The sequence below is a fragment of the Neofelis nebulosa genome, chromosome 7 (assembly GCF_028018385.1).
Source record: "Neofelis nebulosa isolate mNeoNeb1 chromosome 7, mNeoNeb1.pri, whole genome shotgun sequence".
Classification (NCBI taxonomy): Eukaryota; Metazoa; Chordata; class Mammalia; order Carnivora; family Felidae; genus Neofelis; species Neofelis nebulosa.
In genome coordinates, this window is record NC_080788.1 from 3,345,936 (window position 1) to 3,365,163 (window position 19,228).

The following is a 19,228-nucleotide window of genomic DNA, read 5'->3' on the forward strand; positions in this document are numbered from 1 at the left end:
GAAGCCGGCTCCGCGTCCGTCTCCCCGGCCCCGCGGTTGCCCTGACGACCGCGGGCGCCGCGACGGGGCCGTAGCTGCAGGTGCGGAGCGGCCGGCGGGGCGGCAGCGGCCAGCCGCGAGCATGAGGAGCTGGTGTCTGTGTCAGATCTGCACCTGCGGGTAAGGAACGCGCAGCGTGGCGGCGGGCGGGGCGCGGGTGGCCGGAGCCCCGTGGTGGCCGCCCCCCGGAGATGAAGGGACGTGGAAGCGGCGACCGCACTCCCCGGGTCCGCACCGGCCGGCTCCCGGGTGAAACAGTTCTGCTCTTAGACTCCCTGGCCAGGTGCACACTGAACGCCGGCCGGCTGGGCGGAGGACGCTTGCGCGGGAGCGGCGGGTCCAGAGCCTGCTAAGGGGTGCGATCAGATCCCGCTGGGAGAGTGCATGCCCCCAACATCTTAGGGGGAAGGAAGGAATAGGAATAGGACGATCTGCAAGTCCATGAGCTCTCAGCCCGTGCCACGCTTTCTTCCATCTCCAGCTTTCCATCCAAGCCTGACTGTAGCCCCTTTCCCCTCCAAGCAGTGCTCCTTGGGGATCTGACCGACCGAGATGGGAGCAGCCTCCACCCCGAAACCCAGAATTGGTCTGTGGGTCCCTGCGTGACAACCTCCCATCCCCTGTAAACACAGTCTTCTTCCGCGGAGTCACTGTTGGCCCCACGGATTCGATCACTGTTTGCTAAAGAAACATGAGCATGTGGATTCCGCGGAATCCATGAGTGACCATGTAACAGGAAGTGTGGAGCGGTATAAATTAAATCTTTCTATCTGTGTTAGGATTTAAAGTTAGTAAATCTAAGCGGATAAATCAAGATGTTAAAAGCTCATTAAAAAAAAAAAAGAAAGAAAAGAAAAAACGAAAACGCAGATGTAGCTAGCCTCCAGAAAAACTAAAAAGCAGAGATGATCGTCAGAAAGTAGTTTCTAGAGACTGGAAACGTTGGGAGAACGGGCTTTTCCGGTTTCCTTTATAAGCTCTTCAGCTTGTTTTGTTACAATGTGAATGTATGCCTTGCATGAGAAATAAAACTAAGAATAATGAGAAATTCCAGAGCTTGGACTTGATTCTTGTAACTCAGTGCACCTGTATCAGAACCTCTATGCATGACCTATATTCCCTGTCCCTGGTTGTTCCAAGAGACCATCTGTGGTCCTAAATCACTTTAGGACTTTCCCGAAGCCTCCACTGTCAGCCAGTAATCTCGAATCTCTCCACTCCTCTGACTTTGAATTTTGAATAGCCCATGACACCACCTCTCCGCCCTTACGCACACTGCAATCCTTCCTGCTGTCCAGCAGCCTCCACGCAAAACAGCTGATCTCTCTTATGTTCTTCCCCGGGGGTTCACTGAGTCTAGATATCCTCGCTGGTTCTGACTCATCTACAGAGTGTATGCATTTTCTTCAACCTTACCTGGGCTTGGATTAGTAGTCCTCACACATAGCCCAGAGCCCGAAATGATATGAGACCCGAGGAGCTGATTTTTCTTTTTTGTTTGCTTGGATTTTTATGTTTGTTTTGTTAAGAACTTTATCTTTTTTTTTCTGATTATGAAATGAATATACATGAGGCACTGTATGAACATGCAAGGCAAAAAATCTAGAATATAGTGAAAACCCCTCATCATCCTAGTCCTAGAAATAATAAATGTTCTTTAAGACTTGTTTTTGCATTCTTTAGAAGGAAAGAGAAATAGAGTGTATTATACATACTGTTCCGCAACCCACTTTTTCACTGTTTACAATCTCCGCGTCTGGCAACGGCCACGCCTTAAGATCAACCCTATTCTCTTTAACAACTACCTGCTATTAGCTTATATGATATATTGGTCAGGGTTATTAGTCATGGACAATATAATCTACTCTTGCCTAGTCGAGGCATAAAAGAATTTATTAAGGAGTATATGCAGCTCACAGAATTGTTGGAAGAACGGAAGAAACAGTTTTCAAAGTAAGCTTTTCAGGAAAAATTCCCCAAAACTCTCACCTCAGAACTGGGCTGCCAAGGGAGCCACTGCCCCTGCCAATACCCAGGAAACAGCAACAGAGTGGCGGGCTTCAGAACCACTCCTTCCTGCCTAAGCTGCCAGACAGGAAGCCACCTTGCAAACCAGAAGGCTGCCTGACGCCTGCCTGCTCCAGCCTCTCTGCCTCTACCACAACCCCGCAAGCCTCTCTCCCTGCGTAGTGCTCTCTGAGAGCATCAGCTGAGCACACCCAACAGTTGAAAGCTAAATTGTACATGGGGCCTGCCTGCCAAGAGCCTGGGAAATGTTAGCTTTTCAGCTTCTTAGTATAAGAAGACACTCCAGGGGCACCTGGGCGGCTCGGTCAGTTAAGCGTCTGACTTCACTTCAGGTCATGATCTCACCGTTGGTGAGTTCAAGCCCCGCGTCCGGCTCTCCACTGACAGCTCCGAGCCCAGGGCCTGCTTCAGATATAGCGTCTCCCTCTCTCTCTGCCCCTCTCCTGCTCGTGCTCTGTCTCTCGAACATAAACAAGCATTAACAAAGTAAAATAAAAAAGACACTCTCAATCATTGTCAGAGGAAATACCATAATTTTTTCCACCATGAAGGATATACCATAATTTATTCATTATTTTTGTAAACACCATTGCAGAATAAACAGGTTTTCTTGTGTGTTCGTGTGTGTTAGTAAAGCTTCGTTTAAATTTAGAGATTGTGTGTTTATCGAAGGTCTCTGATTAAGATGCAGTTATATAAAATATTTTTGAAAGCCAAAATAATCTTTCAGTTTATTTATGTTTTCACAGGCGGCATCATTGTCCACACGGAACCACAAGGATTTATGAAAATTCTGGCACATCCTGCCCCACAACTGAATATTTGGAAAAATATCCTACATATGGCAATGTTCCTCCACCTCAGAGTCTGAAGCCCAAGCAAGAATTTCGAGCATGCCGTGGTAAAATGGAAGGAATAACGACATTTAAGTAAATATTCAGAAACTATTTGCTTTACTTTTCTCCAACTCTTCTGGGCTTAATAAAGTTGTTTTATTCTTTAAATTGAACTATTAAGTTGATTGAAGTTGAACCAACCCAAGAAGCAAGGAACCAGTTGAGTCGCAACTTGAGAAACACAGAAAAACGAGCGTTAGGTTAGAATGGCAAACAGTGAGAAGGAAAAAGGGCAACAAAAAGTTTTATTGTTTTAACCACTTAAAATCTCTTCTAATATCTGCTGCTTTCCACTGTCTCCCAACTAGAGGAATGCAGTAGCTTCCTGTATTTTCTGTATCTCTTCTAGTGTTTATATCTCTGATCTGTTTCCTATACTTTACCCTGCAGACATGACCTCTTTAAAATCCAGTTCTAGGGGCCCTGGGTGGTTCAGTCGGTTAAGCGTCCAACTTCGGCTCAGGTCGTGATCCCGCAGTCCGTGGGTTCGAGCCCCGCGTCGGGCTCTGTGCTGACAGCTCGGAGCCTGGAACCTGCTTCGGATCCTAGGTCTCCCTCTCTGCCCTTCCCCCACTCACACTCTGTCTCTCTCTCTCTCTCTCTCTCTCTCTCTCTCTCTCTCAAAAATAAACATAAAAAAAATTTTTTTTAAATAAAATACAGTTCTAATTCTATCACCTCCTTGCTTAAAATACTTATGCTTTCCCATTTTATTTAATAGCCACCAAAATCCCTTTATGGTTTGGTCTGTACTTGCTTCTCTAATTTATTTTCACCGTGCTCTTTTAATGTCACATCCCACAAGATATTTTTCATTTCTTGAAAAATCTCAGGTCTCCCTTGCCACAGAGCCTTCCAGTATGTTATTTCACTTGCCTGGAAATTTCCCTCCCTTTTACCCCAGTTAATGCCCACTTAGCCTGTACGTCTCAACCTAGTTATCACTCTGACACTGTACCCAGTTTGCAGGCTGGGTAAAAGTCCCCTATGTAAGGCCTCAAAGCACCTTAGTTATTTATCATTAACTCCCATTTCAGAGGCCCACACAGGCAGGAACTGTCTATTCAAATCTTCACGTTCTATTTCCAGGAACCTAGTGGGAGGCCTGCTGGCACAGAGTAGACACTCCATGTTTATTCAGTGTTGGATAGACAAAAAGAAGTCTTCCTGACCCTGAACTTTCCATTGGGACTTAGTTGGTTTTGTTTTTGGTTTTGGTTTTTTAAGTTAGTTTATTTTTCACAGAGAGAACGTGCAGGAGTGGAGGAGGGAGAGAGAGAGAGAATCCCAAGCAGGCTCCATGCTGTCGGCACAGAGCCCCATGCGGGGCTCGATCCCACAAACTGTGAGATTCTGACCTGAGCCGAAATCCAGAATCGGACGCTCAACCGACTGAGTCACCGAGACGCCCCAGACTTAGCTTTTTTTTTTTTTTTAATTTGTTTTGTACCTTTGTCAGTGAGTTAATTCTTGTCTTTATTCTGTTAATGTGCACACCATAGTCAAGGCACAATCTTAGGTGTTAAGTATAAAAATCAATAAATAGAAGTTTCTGGTGTCAGGAAACACACACATCAGATAGATTTCTATAACTTGGGGTTTTAAAAATGCTCCGTAACCACTTTAATCTGCAGTGTTACCCGTTCTCTTCTCATTTTAGACAGAGCCCATGCTCCTTGCATAAGCCAAGGTTGAGAGCTTCGAACTCTCAGGCCAGTACTTGTCCCTCTAACATTTCGGGCTGCCCTTGAGGTAGCATTGTTTTGGTGATTGCACTCGACTTCTGTAGACGTGTGGCTCATCCACAGATTTGAAGATCTTCCACAGTCCTCAGATACGGTGTGCTTTAGAAGCATCCAGAAGGGTTAAAATGGCAGATTCCAGCGTTCCACCTGAAACCACAGGTCCCAGGAATCTGCATCTTTAACCAGCACTGCTGCTCAGTCTGTTGCCACAGATTCAGTGCAGCGGGTCAAGTGCTACAGCGTCCCTGAGTGTGACGTGGGCCATGAGGGACCTGGCCCCTGTGTTGCTTACAGCCTTGTGAGGATAGCAGTCAAGAAACAAAAACTCGGGTAAATAAACAAGCTATAATTATTGAAAATGAGGTGAAGAAATAGAACAATTGAGAGAGAGCAAATGGGAATGTTGCTCATTTTGTTCTTCACCTTAACATTCTTCCTTGATGCCTTAATGATTCATAACGGAGATCTGAAATAAATGTCACAATATGCATATTTGTTGAATAAAGGTTTCGCATTTAACTAGTTCTAAATGTTAAAAATGGGAAAGAATGACACACCATATCTTTCAGTTTTTATTTATTTTGAGAGAGAGAGAGAGAGAGAGCAGGAGTGGGGGGAAGGGCAGGGAGAGAGAGAGAGAGAGGGAGAGAGAGAGGGAGGGAGGGAGAATCCCAAGCAGGCTCCACCCCCGTCAGTGCAGCACCTGACATGGAGCTTGAACTTGGGAACTGTGAGGTTATGACCTGAGCCGAAACCAAGAGTCAGACGCTTCGCTGACTGAGCCACCCAGGCGCCCCGTGCCATACCTTCCTTTAAAAAGGCAATTGTTTCATAATTCTGGTTTTGTCAGTTGACTTGATCAAGCATCCCTTAATGGTAAAAACGAAACAAAACACAACAACCAACCAACCAGAAAGACAAAAGAAAGAAAAAGAAAATGTCCCAGCTCCCAAAAGTTCCAAATATGCCCAGGCGACTATAATTTCCGTTTTTTTTTTTTTTTTTAACATTTTTTATTTATTTTTGGGACAGAGAGAGACAGAGCATGAACGGGGGAGGGGCAGAGAGAGAGGGAGACACAGAATCGGAAACAGGCTCCAGGCTCCGAGCCATCAGCCCAGAGCCTGACGCGGGGCTCGAACTCACGGACCGCGAGATCGTGACCTGGCTGAAGTCGGACGCTTAACCGACTGCGCCACCCAGGCGCCCCTAATTTCCGTTTTTTAAATCACCGTCTGTACACTTAGTAAAACATTGGATCTTTTCTTGGTATCTTGACTGCGAATAGCAGCACTTCCGAGGGCCGCAGGCGAGGGGTTCAGAACCCTTCCTCAGCTCCCTCATGTTGACTGTGCCCACTAAGCAGCAACAGCTGATGGGCCGGTACGAACAATAAAGGGTCATTCTGTACTTCTCTGTAACACAGGACGGGACTGCAACGAGCAGATGTCTAGACTTGTCTCTAAGATTTTCGATGCTTTATACAACGTCACAGCCGCAGGACAGCTAGATGTCTGCTAGGGTAGCTGGGAAGCCTGCCCCGAAGTATGATTGTGGACACGTCGTATGGGGCCAATCCGATGGCCGAGAGTGCATTTACCCACTACCACGTCTCCATAGACTGCTGCTTTGGGTTTGGAGGTATACTTTCTAACACTTAGCGAATCCACCTAGAGGAACTAAGACTTCTACGCTTTCTCTCTGTCATCTCCCTGATCGCATTTTAGCCCGTTCCCCTCTAGCTGGCATTCAGGAAGAGCAAAGAACAACTCAGATGTCTTGAGAGTAAGAGGTATGTGATTTCTACCACTTATCCACTAAATAATATTTACTAAGCATTTGTTAGGTGTCGGGCCCTACGCGAAGCCCCTGGCACGCAGCGGTGAGCATGGGGTTCCGGCCACGATCTCTGTGCTCACAGACTCTGCAGTCCAGCGAAGGTAGCGACACATCACTGGGAAGAAGTACAAAATCGCAGCAGTGATCACGTGCGTGAAGGACAGGCACAAGGTGACTTGAGAGCCAGAATAAAAGGTTTGACTTTATCAGGGAGAAGAGAAGAGGGAGCTAAATCCCGACAGGTGTGAAGCAACTGACTGAATTAAGTAGGTAAGGAAGTGCATTCCCAGCAAAGATGGCGGGCAGGGGAGGAGAGGGGAGGGGAGAGAAGGCAATTCCTAGAGAAGGCCGCCTCCCCCTGCAGGAGGAAGCGGGTGCTGAGGCTAGGGGAGGAGGCCCCCGGCAGTTTTTGCCATGTCCTTGGAGCCACACGAAGCCGCTGAAAGTTTCTTCTCTTGTCCACCCACCTGTTTGCATTTGGAAGGGGTGAGGGAGATACCAGTGGGAATGACCTGATCAAACTTACAAGTGAGAGGATTCCTTTGGGTGCAACGTGAGACCAGACTGGAGAGAAGCTAATAGGTTTGAACAGGGATTAGGAAAGCTTGGGCCATTCTGGTAGCGCCACGGAGGAGGAAATGGTGGGGTCTGCAAGAGATTCGGAGGCCGCGCTGATAGGATTGCTGAGGCCTGACTTTCCGACTGTGCAGCTCAAGTCGCCGCGATGCCTTTCGCTAAATAGGGAACAAGTGTTCAGTGTTGCTTATGGACACACACAGAAAGTAGTGATTAGTACACGATGGTTTCAACAACTAAAATGAGTGACACAGGAGAGTCCAGAAGAGAAGAAAGCAATTTTGAAGACTTGTAGTAATAATAAGTAGTAGTGGCTAACGTGTTGCCCTCACTGGGCACCAAGCTCTCGTAAATATGTGTGCGTGCACGCCTGTACATGTGCCAGTTCTGAAATAACCCTGTGAGGTACATGGCAAGATCGGCCCATTTTATATGTCAGGAAACTGGGGCACAGGCGGGTTAACTGAGTCGTCCAAGGTCACGCACCTCGTGAACGACAGAGCCGGGATTCGGACCCAGGGAGTCGGATCACGCTGGGTCTGTCACCTCCCTTCCGCACCCCACCAGCCAACCCAAGTGTCTGCAGCTCTCCTTCTGCCCCGTGAGGTTACGTGATGCCCAGGGTGGCCGCATCGCCACACAGCTCCCATCTGTGGCAAGGGCTTCTGGGAGGTCCGGAGATGAGGCAGAATCACATCCATACTATGAATGCGGTTTAAGGCTGAAGTCCAGAGTTCAGGTGTTAATTATCCACGTAACTGATGATTCAATAGTAAGCAGGAAGATCTTATGATCTCAATAAGAAGAGAGCATGCCCAAATAGCTTAGTCTTTAGGTAGGACGAATAAAGATTTGGACAAAGTGGACCCAGGGGGTAGATTTTAGATTCATGAAATCCGAAAATTTCCTTCTAGGTTAGAAAAAAATTCCGTTACTTAAAGATTTTATTTATGTAAGATCCAATCAACTGAAGATGCATTGTAATGATGTTTTGAAAACCAGGATTTTTGACATATTTTTTCTTAACGTATTTAGTCACTGGATAGGACATAAAGGAATTATTTCTCTCAAGTAGTTTATCAACTGCCACCATTTTAATATCTTCTTAGACTTTTCAAATGAAAAAAAGACCTTGAAAATTTCAATGCTGCGTTGAGATAATGATTATTTCTAATTAAGAAACTGTGAGGCTATGTTTAAAATTTGTATGTTTCAGATCGGATTATCGTCCTTACGAAATAGTCAAACAGCCTCGCCAGGTACCAGAAGAATATAAACCAAAACAGGGGGAGATTGATCTTGGCACTACGTACAAACGGGATTTCAATTCTTACAAAGTGCAGCCTGTGGCCATCATCCGGCCTTTGGAGAGACAACAAGCTAAACAAGGAAAGTTGGACACTGTCCCAACCTATAAAGGTAACTTGGCATTTCAAAAATGAAGGAGCCAAAAAACCGAAACTCACTTCTCTCCAACGTCAAATCATAATTTGGTGTGTGGCCAAACTTAGCTCCCACGACTCAGGAGAACCTTTTTTGGCTTTGGTCAAAGCAGTACTGTATAGTGAAGAAAGACCATTTGCCTCATTGAGAGTTAAAAGGCCTGGGTTTCTTTCCAAATGTAGCCACTTAATTCACGTTCTCTGTCTAAAAACATATACAGTTGAGCCAGGTCCCCGTATGTGTGGCTTCTCCAGAAATACAGTCCAGCCCAGCCCTGCAAATGTACTATCCCTTCCTTATGATTCTTTGAATCACATTTTTTCTCCGGCTTATACTTCGTTGTAAGAGCACAACACAGAATACGTGTAACATACAAAATATACATTGACTGCGGATGTATAGGAACCTTAACTATTGTTAACTGTCGTTAAGGTTTCCGGCCAACAGTAGGCCATTAGTTGTTCTGGGAGTCAAAGTTATGTGCAGAGTTCTGACTGTGCAGGGGGGTCAGTGCCCCTAACCCCTGTGTTGTTCAAGGGTCACGTGTAAAAGCAAAGGCTGCCAGTGAACAAGCATTATATCATCTTTGTCGCATTGTGCCACGGTTACTTGGCACTGTTCCTTTCCTGCAATTCCAGAATGAGCTGAAACTCTACCGAGCGGACTGGAGTCTTTGAGAAGGTCAAGTAAAGAGCGACACCCTTCACCACTTAAGTTCTGAGCCAACTGAAAGCAAAAGAGCAGATGCAGAACCAAATATTTATTCCCTTTCGAGTGACAAGGGCTAGGGTGAAGAATAAGGCTTAGATCTGGGCACAGATGCTTCCTGATACTGAACTCAGACCAAAATCGGCTTATCCATCCGGGGACAATGGTGGTGCACCGCTTAGGGAACTTACTCCTCTAAGGCTTCTAGCAGGGACAAAGTGTGATGACACCGTCTCTCTGTGGGCCGCTGACTTAGAAGAGTAAGAGGCTGGACAGTGTATGGCTAGTTTCTTTCCAAAAACCAAGTTGATTTTAAAATACTCTATTGCTTTTGGGGAACGGGGTCTTTCTTTTTAAAGCCTATCTTGTTAGTACATATTCTTTCCATATTTTTTCTTGATAATGTAATTGCGTTTTTAAGCTGATATCCTTTTTGTTAGTTACGTGATATAGCTGAATGGTATGTCCTCAGATAAAACCCCTTTGTAACAGTGATGTCACCCACAATGAAAGCAATGGTTTATAGTTTAAATGGGCAATAGCTGGAGGTCTATGTGTTCTCCAAATATCCCCCTCACCAGTTCGATGCGTAGGTAAGTGCCTGTTACCAGTACTCTAGGATCTACGTGTAGGGAGGTCGGGGGCAACGTGCTTTCTGTCTCTTAAGCTGCGATCACGTAAGATGCTACCCAAACATTAAAACGAAGTTTTAAGACAATGTGTATGGTGAATAAGTATATTGTTGTAATGCAATATAGCATTTAGCAATTGCAGATCTGAATTCACTCGTATGCAGTGGAGGTCATGTGCTGCATAACAAGGTGATGTAGAAGGTACTTGATGAAAATGACTGGGTCTTTTAACAACCATGGTAAGATTTTCTTTTCGTTTTCCTACAAGATCGATGGAAAAGTATCACTAATATTGGTATTCCCTGAGGTTGTGACTATTACACACAACACACACACACACACACACACACACACACACACACACACTGGTTCTAGCTTGTCATTACCTGGGTTTCCTGCAGATTTCCATGCTTTCACCCCCATAAGCCAATGTTGAGGGTTCCTGGGGTCCCTCTGGTTTCTCACTTCTCATCTTTCCTAGTGAGGAGAGGTTACTTTTGTATCCCCAGGCTTGGGAGCATGAGACCATAAATACTAAGGGCCGAGGCAGAACTCATCATTCTGTGTGATGATTGTATTGCAGGATTTTATAGACACCTATTTAAGCACAGGCGTGTAGCTGACAAGAAATCACAGTAAGAGACCCTCTTGCTATTCATCGAGAATCAGACAACAGAGGAAAGACAGAAGTGGGATATGATAAAGAGAAAGGAAGAAAAAAGCCTGTAGGGTGGTGGTGAGAAGGGTAACATCTAGTTCTGGAGATGTAGTTCTCTGAGACAGGCTACTCTCAGAAATGCATCTGCCCCCAGAAGCCTCACTTTAGAAGGTCATTCATATTAAAACATAGATGATGAAAATAGGCCAGTGTTTGATTTGATAAATGTTTTCAGGATTTCTCTGCTCTGTGCTAGCCACTGTAGGGAATACAGAGATCCGAATCAAACATAGTTGTTGACAAGTAGAAACTTTATGGTTGAGGAAAAAAAGCAATAGTAGCATAAAAAATTAAATAGCTTTAGTAGAAATAAATAATATGTGTTATTGGGGTGCTGGGGCAGCTCATTTGGCTGAGTGTCTGACTCTTGAACTTGTCTCAGGTCATGATCTCATGGTTTGGGACTTCAAGCCCCGTGTTGGGCTCTGTGTTGACAGCACGAAGCCTGCTTGGGATTCTCTCTCTCTCTCTCTCTCTCTCTCTCTCTCTCTCTCTCTCTCCCCCCACCCCCTCAAAATAAATAAACTTAAAAAAATGTATGTGTTATTACTAGGGAGGAGGATAATTCACTAGAAAATTGATGGAACAACTCATGCTTCAAAAATTTAGACTGAGCAACATCACACTTCAGGCCAGCCCAGGAATGTATCAGAGACTAGTAAGTACTGGTCTACAGGAAAGGGAAGGACATCACAAAAACTAGGGTGAAATGAGCAAAAACTCAGAAGGCCAGAAAAATACAATGGTTGTTGGGTAAACATCAGAGGAGGAAATGCGAGATTGGGGTCTAATTCTAGAAATGTAGATGGAGATCAGATTGTGAAGCCGTGATCACAGACTGAGGTGCTTAACGTTTTTATCATAGCTACTAAAAGTGGGTGAGTTCTCTTTCCAGGTAGCCTATAGTAAATGGCAGACCGCATCATTTCCACTGCAACAGCTAAAGATATGTATAAACATTTATTTATTTATTTATTTATTTATTTATTTATTTATTTATTTATTTATAAATGTTTGCTTATTCTTGAGAGAGACAGAGACAGAGTCCGAGCAGGGGAGGGGCAGAGAGCGAGGGAGATACAGAATCCAAAGCAGGCTCCAGGCTCTGAGCTGTCAGCACAGAGCCTGACTCAGGGCTTGAACCCACAAATCTTGAGATCATGACCTGAACCGAAGTTGGACACTTAACCGACTGAGCCACCCAGGTGCCCCTGTTACTATTATTTTTAATGTTTATTTTTGAGAGAGAGAGAGACAGAGTGCAAGCAGGGGAGGGGCAGAGAGAGACGGAGACAGAATCTGAAGCAGACTCCAAGCTCTGAGCTGTCAGCACAGAGCCCAACATGGGGCTCGAACTCACAAGCCATAAGATCATACCTGAGCTGAAGTCAGACTCAAACAATTGAGCCACCCAGGCCCCCTATGTATATATTTTTTAACTGGAAAAAAAACTTTTTAAAATGGCATTAGACAGCTGTGAAAGGAAAGAACTAAAATTCCAGAGATGGTGCATGCCTTCCTAGGTGAACTAAGATAGCTGTTTACATCCCTTGGACCATTTGTCAAATGCAGGCCAAGGCTGAAGACTGGGCTTGGCATAAGCAGAAAGACTCTACTGGGAGAAGGGAATCCAGTGGAGCGCCTGATATGTGGGCTTGGTATGACAAGTTGGAATCTATTAAGTCCTCCAGATGTATGGCTGGTTTTCCCTGTGGGGTGTTTGCAGAGTGTTTCGGGGGCATGGTGGGCGAGGAGACTAGGGCAGAAAGAATCCCACAGAAGTATCCCACAGTTGTACTTGGGAGTAGGTGCTTAGGAAACAAAGTCCCACAGAATGAGGGCTCTACCACAAACACACCACAGTTCTTGTCCTTGACACACTTGTATCTAAAGGAAGACCATGTCTAACTAAAAGTGCCTCTGAGCACCAACCTAGCTCAGTTCCTGATTGGATCAAGGCGATCGGCCTAACACTGAAAAAAGCAAGCTTTCTCCTGTTGAAGATAACATTGATTTCAATGTCTATGGCTTTCTTATATGTGACATCTAGCACTTGGTAAAATATGAGATCTAAGAAGAACCACAATATATTTGGAGAGATGGTCAAGAAATTTTCAAAATTGATGAAAGAACCAAGCCATAGATTCAAGAAGCTCAACAAATCCCCAAATAGATAAATACAAAGAATACCACAGCTAGGCAATTATCATCAAACTTCTGAAAATGAAGTGAAGATGAATTCTCAAAAGTAGCAAAACTACACATTATTCACAAAAAGAAAAATCAGAAACATACCTAACTTTTCATCTGAAGCTATGGAATCCAGAAGATAATGGGATGACATCTTTAAAGTGTTGAAAGGAAAAAAAGAACCAAGAACTTTAAACCCAATGAATCCCAGATTTTCACATCTAATGAAAATATCTTTCAAAAAATATGGCAAAATAAAAATGTTTTTGGAAAACAACAACAACAACAAAAAACTCAAAGAATCTGTTAGTAACAGACCCATACTATAAAAAGTAGTAAAGGAATGTCTTCGGGTGGAAGGCAAATGATTCTAGAGAGCAGCATGAAATGCATGAAGATATGAAACACACAGAAAGGTTAACTATGTGGGTAAATATAAGAGAACACCGACCTCTCAAAGTCACAATAATAATTATATTATGTATTTTTATATAAATACAGAAGTAAAATATAGCACAAAATACAGCATGAGGGTGTAAATGGCATTAAACTGTTGAAAGTTTCTTCCACTGTTCTAGAAGGGGTAAAAATATCAATTTAAGTTCAAGTAGGTCCAAAAGATCCCCTAATAGGAAAAAAATGCATTTTCATTCTAAAAATATGTGAAGTTTGGGACACCTGGGTGACTCAATCGGTTAAGTGTCTGACTTTGGCCCAGGTCATCATCTTACTGCTAGTAAGTCTGAGCCCCACGTCGGGCTCTGTGCTGACAGCTCAGAGCCTGGAGCCTGCTTTGGATTGTGTGTCTCCCTCTGTCTCTCTGCCCCTCCCCACTCACACACACACACTCTCTCTCTCTCTCTCTCTCTCTCTCTCTCTCTCTCAAAAAATAAACATTAAAAAAAGTTTTAAAAATATGCGAAGTTATAATTAAAGTGCTAATGGAGAAAATGGAATAATAAAAATACCCTTTATCTAAAACAAGGCAGAAAATAAGGGGTAAGGGAACAAAGGACATGTGGGAACAATCAAAAGCAAACAACAATATAGTCAACTTAAACTCAACTAGACCATTCATTACATTAAATGTAAATGAAATAAAATTTCAATTAACACTTCAAGATTGATTTTTCAGTTTGAGCATACTAAGTTTCAGTTTACCTCTTGAAATAGGGATATCTAGTAGGAAGATGTATATGTGGGTTTGGTGTTCGAAAGGAAGTCTGGAATGGAGATTCACTTCTGGAAATCATCAGCTTCCAGGTAGTATTAAAACCATGGGACTTCTTTGATGATATACAGATTGAGAAAGAAATGCTCAGTATGGAGCTCCCTGGCTTTGTAAAAGCTGTTTCCAAGTCCTTGGTGCCATAAGATGCCACAGGGAACAGGTTCCAAAGTACCAAGGAAAAGAACTAGCATGTGCAACTCAGGACTTTTGTCCTCAAAGAGGAACCTAGAACAGCTCATTATATAAGGATGGGGGTGGAGCTCTACATTCAAACATTGATGGTGAGCAAACACATGGACGTGAGGCTGATCAGAAGAGAGCAAGTGGCTAGAAATCAAAAGAACGAGCAGAGGAAACAGAATTTCCCTTATCTAACCAGGGCAATACCGCAGTTGCCAAAGGACCAGACTGCACTGTTAGATACGCATGGCACTACATTTGTCCTTTCTATCAGTGTCATAAGACACGAAAAATAGATTATATTAATAAATATTACGTTTTAAAGGTGTTGCTTGAACATTATCAATAAATACTCCAGAATGAACAATCAATATTCCATGCATATGAGCATAGGTATATGTATAAAAGGAAAATCAATTTTCTACATTTATCTGCAACCGATATCCATGGTAACGTGTACTGTGAAATCTTGTGTTTCGGTCTCCAAATTCTTGCTTCCCTTTTGAAAACTGAAGCTCGTTTGGCAAGGGAGAACTACCCTCTTCTATTTAGTTTCTTTTTTTTGAAATTAACATCTTTTTCTCGGTCATTTTGGCAGCAAGGCCAGACTACAGACCTTCAATAGCACCCTACGATTTCCTTCTAGTGAAAAAATGTTATAATTTTATACTTGACATTGCAAACAACAGAGATTCGTTCATGGCGCCTCAAGAAAAAGAGAGTTTCCCGTGACCTGGTAGTGGAAAGCCATCGGGTACAGAGGAAGCTTGAGGGCGGAGCTACTCCCTCCCTCCCCGCTCTCTGCCAGAGCCCCATGGGTTCTATTACAGCCTCTTCACTTCTCTGCATGCATCTGCTCTGACTGCCACTCTACTACCTGGGCTCCTCTGTCTACTTATCAATTCTGTTGCCCTACAGGTGGATTTTGAAGTCTTCGGCTTACCATAGCTCTCCAATTCTATCTACTACATGGCATCCTTGTAGATGCATCTCTCGCGTTTATCTGGCTCCATGTTTTCAAATTTGGGTTCACAAGGACAAGAACTGCTTACCCAGCTCGTCTCTTCTTGCCAGGCTGTTTTGTAGATCCCTGCTAGCCTACAGATGATCTGCTCTCAGGCCAGGCATCCACTCTCATCCAAACACCAGTACTTGATGAGATGGAAGTGATCGTTTGGTCCCAACGTTGGCCACTGTGGCAGAAATGTTTGTGAATGAGAAATTCTTCTCTCCAAAGGAGGTATCCCCATAAAAAGCATTTGAGTTTTGGCCTTTCCAATAGACACTGCATGGACTGTAGCCTAGACTCTTATATGTTATCTTGTATGACTTCTGTCTTTTATAAATTAGTCTTCAGTGTACATCTTTTTTGGGTAAAGTCAATTCCACAGTATTTCTTTTTTTTAATTTTTTTTAATGTTTATTTTTGAGAGAGAGAGACAGAGACAGAGCATGAGCAGGGGAGGGGCAGAGAGAGGAAGACACAGAATCCAAAGCAGGCTCCAGGCTCTGAGCTGTCAGCACAGAGGCCAACGCGGGGCTTGAACTCATGAGCTGTGAGATCATGGCCTGAGCCGAAGTCGGACGTTCAACCGACTGAGCCACCCAGGCACCCCATTTTCCACAGTATTCCTTATCTTACTACCTTTCTCATCTAGAAATAGAAAAACTAAATAACCCTCAGTTGAAATATAAGTACTTCAGTTTCCCATCCATGGTCTAGGTAGGCTGCAAGAAGCAGAATTTAGGTATTTAACGCTAAATCTCAGACTTAGCTCTGATGTTCACTTGTAAATTCTACATACAATTTCTGACATGTTTGAAAGCACTCATTTCAGGCCTCTGGCCTCTAGATGGCCCCCTATCTTTGGGGAATGATGTGAAGTCCGTTTTCTGAGAAGTTAAAGTTGAAGCCAATGAACTTTCTGGGATAGTACAAGTTATTCTGTATCTTTGCTCAGAGAGTCCTGTTCCTAAAGTATAATGGAATTGAAATTCTCTCTCCTTTGAGGAGTCCCTCCGAAACCAAGGAATAATACCCACGTCACTTTTGCCCACACATCAGGGCCTTTGATTTCATGTTAATCCCTAGATTTTATGGTTTCCTTTAGCATTTCTTGAGTTATAGTGAAAACCCCAAGCAGTTCCTGGAAAACACAACCATAACCTCCTAAACTCTGCCTTTATCCAAAACACGGGCTTTCAAAAACTATCAACAATCCAGCTCAGATGTTCCGTTCCCTTGTTGCGTATTCAGGTAAGTCTAGAAGTAGAAAGTTATATGTACTAAAATGGGATGATAGAAGAGACAGGTGGACATGAAGAAGAAACAAACCAGGGGAACGTGAGCAACTTCATACTCCATTATTGTCCAGATTTATGAAGGAAATGAAAAGATGTTTGGCAATGAGAGAAGTAAGCAAGCCATGATTTTTAGAAGATGGTTGTTTTCTTCAGTATTTTAAAATGCTCTCTTTTTTATTTTCAAGATGATTACAGAGCTTGGGACATTCAGAAAACGGACCTTTATAAACCAGAGCAAACGTATCATCCCCCCGCCGTGAAATTTGGAAATTCAACTACATTTCAGGATGATTATGTTCCTCGGGAAATACAGCCTCAGCAAAGCCTTAAACCCAGCCCTGTGATCAAACGTTCTACTGTCCCTTTTAATGGTGACACAAGTCACCGCCTTGACTATGTACCTTATCAGCTAGAATTCAAGTTTTCAAGGCCAAAAGAGGTTTACAAGCCAACCACCCAACCCTTTGAGGATCTCACAACTCACCGGTATGACTTTCAGGGCCTTGTTGGCGAATCTGCAAAACTCTGCAGACCTCCATACACCAGAGTGACCCAAAATGCTCATTTTGAAGGAAGCACCGAATTCCGCGAAAGCTTTCAACCATGGGAAATCCCCCCGCCTGCAGTCAAGAAAACACCAGAGTATGTCCCTCCCACAGGCACCATGCAGTTAAACAGCACAAGCCATCTTGACTACGTTCCCTATCAGACCAAACGTGTTGTTCCCATCAGGCCAGTTTCTCAGAAAAGAAATAACAACTTTCCTTTTCAAGGAAAAAGCACCACAAAGGAAGATTTTCCAGCCTGGGAAAGCTGTCGTCAAGGACTTATTAAGCAGCAGCAGCAGATTCCCAACCCATCTGGAAAATTTGATGGTTGGACCACTTTCAGGTCTCACTATGTGCCACATGAGCTGAATCCAACACAGAGCTGCAAACCCGTGCACACTCCCGTGAAGAGTTCTGCTCCATTCGATGACACAACCATGTACTGTCTAGAGTACACACCAAAGAAACGGGAAATCTGCCCCGCCAGCTTTCCCTCTCCTCCGGGTTATATCTTTGAAAATACAAATTCTCGAGGTCATCACTTCTTCCGCAAGATCACACCCACGGTGGAGGCCTTCTAATCATCAAATCACGTTTGAAAGGAAGCTAATAGGATATTGGTTTTCTAAAGGCAAAGCCAATTTTTTGGTAGTGAAAATAATTGAGGGGAGAGGTAAAAGAAATCATTTTAAAATTTTAAACAAGAAAATTGGAAAATTACTTATGGGAAGCGAGGACCTGAAAATCTATTTTGTATTGATCTCTCACCAAGATTGTTCTCTACTCTACTATTCTGAAAATTGAATTAACGGGCATTCCCATCTGAACGATTTTGATCCCCAACCTACCGTTTGGTCGCTTGTCTCTGATCGATTACCCTTTATACTTACGCTTTTAATTACGACAATTACATGGTCACTCACAACCTGGTTATCATGTGTCAAGTGCACTGGGACTGTCCAGCACACCTCTGACCACGACACGTGGATTCCTCATCCGGGCGACGGTCTTCATCTCAGACTTCAGGGCATGGACACCCTGCACCGTGGTTAGCGGTGCCTGGGGTGACTGCACCGCTCCTCACGATGCTCAAGTTCATAAAAGGAGCCACCGTGTGACCAGCAACGGCTCTGCGCGCGGGGAATCAAGGCTCTGAGTTCGGGTTCCAGCGACAACAGTTTCTATTTGCGTCACCCTAGGCCAGTGACGGGTGTCTCTGAGCCCCAGTGTCCCCATGTGTAAAAGGACATTTGCTCTGCTCAGCTCACAAACATCATTTCGAGCATCAGGGCAGATGGTTCATCGAAACCCAAAAGTCAAAGTGCCAAACAAGTGTCAGAGATTGTTACGAAGTCCCTCAGTCTCTCTTTTGAACCTGTTTTCTCCTTTTCCAAACGAGGGTCATTACCTCCTCAACACTCACTTTCTGGCCGGAGGCAAGGATTGGAAAATGACCAAATTTGCTTTGAGCTTATGAGGAGTAAGCTTTCTGAGTCTTGTCCTCAATCAAGCGCCTGAGAACCCGTTACAGAGCATAGAGAGCTTGGACTAGGAGAGTCATGTGGTTTGAAAGACAGTATTTGTAGGAAGGAAAACACTGTGTGTTCGAGTAGTTTTAGGAATGACCGATGGCTCTGAAGAATCTTCAGGGTAACCCCGGGTCATGACGTACCTAATTGCCATGCCTGGAGTCATGGTTCAGAAGAAGCAGCAGGCCCGGTCTGGAGCATAATTATGTCCTTCTTCTCCAGCGTGAGCTAAGCGCTAAGAAGGGAGGGAAAGAATGATGTCAGTGAGTGAAGCAGAAAGAACATATTGCATTTATAAATGCTGAAAATTTCCTAACGAATTAAACTCCTGTTTTTATTTTTTCTTTGCTGGATGATTGCATTAGGGGAGAGTATGATTTATCACGAAGTGTATTCTTTTGTAGCTTTAGAATTCCTTCAAACTATGTGCTTGAGAATAGGTCCACCAATGTTTGGTTAAAATGTTTATTTGAAAGTAGCTCGTGTGTATGTACGTTTGTATTGATTAGTGAAAATTATGACATGTAGAATTCTGTATTTATGCAACATTAATAAAGCATCAATAAAATGCATTTTCATGAAGTCATTTCTGCACAAAATTTTCTCCGGAAAAGAGGCCTTT

At 43.9% G+C, this 19,228-nt stretch overlaps 1 protein-coding gene across 2 annotated transcripts; it reads left to right on the forward strand.

Annotated features, from left to right (window-relative positions):
• Positions 1-2: 2 nt before the first annotated feature.
• SAXO2 (stabilizer of axonemal microtubules 2) lies at positions 3-19,178 on the forward strand. 2 transcript variants are annotated; one of them, XM_058736400.1, is made up of 4 exons: positions 3-159; positions 2,817-2,996; positions 8,340-8,542; positions 16,715-19,178. In XM_058736400.1, exons 1-4 carry the CDS (start codon positions 122-124, stop codon positions 17,656-17,658), a joined length of 1,365 nt encoding a protein of 454 aa, XP_058592383.1. In that variant the 5' UTR covers positions 3-121; the 3' UTR covers positions 17,659-19,178. The 2 variants fall into 2 exon arrangements, with proteins under 2 accessions (XP_058592383.1, XP_058592384.1); XM_058736401.1 differs by lacking the exons at positions 3-159; positions 2,817-2,996; positions 8,340-8,542 and adding an exon at positions 15,720-16,482.
• The last annotated feature ends 50 nt before the right edge of the window (positions 19,179-19,228 follow it).

What these genes read in the sequence shown, in the direction of transcription:
- SAXO2 (XM_058736400.1), top strand. Translation starts at nt 122, where the DNA reads ATGAGGAGCTGGTGTCTGTGTCAGATCTGCACCTGCGG. An exon ending in TGTCAGATCTGCACCTGCGG is followed by an intron (nt 160 to 2,816) that starts GTAAGGAACGCG and finishes ATGTTTTCACAG; the next exon opens with GCGGCATCATTGTCCACACG. An exon ending in CACTGTCCCAACCTATAAAG is followed by an intron (nt 8,543 to 16,714) that starts GTAACTTGGCAT and finishes TTTATTTTCAAG; the next exon opens with ATGATTACAGAGCTTGGGAC.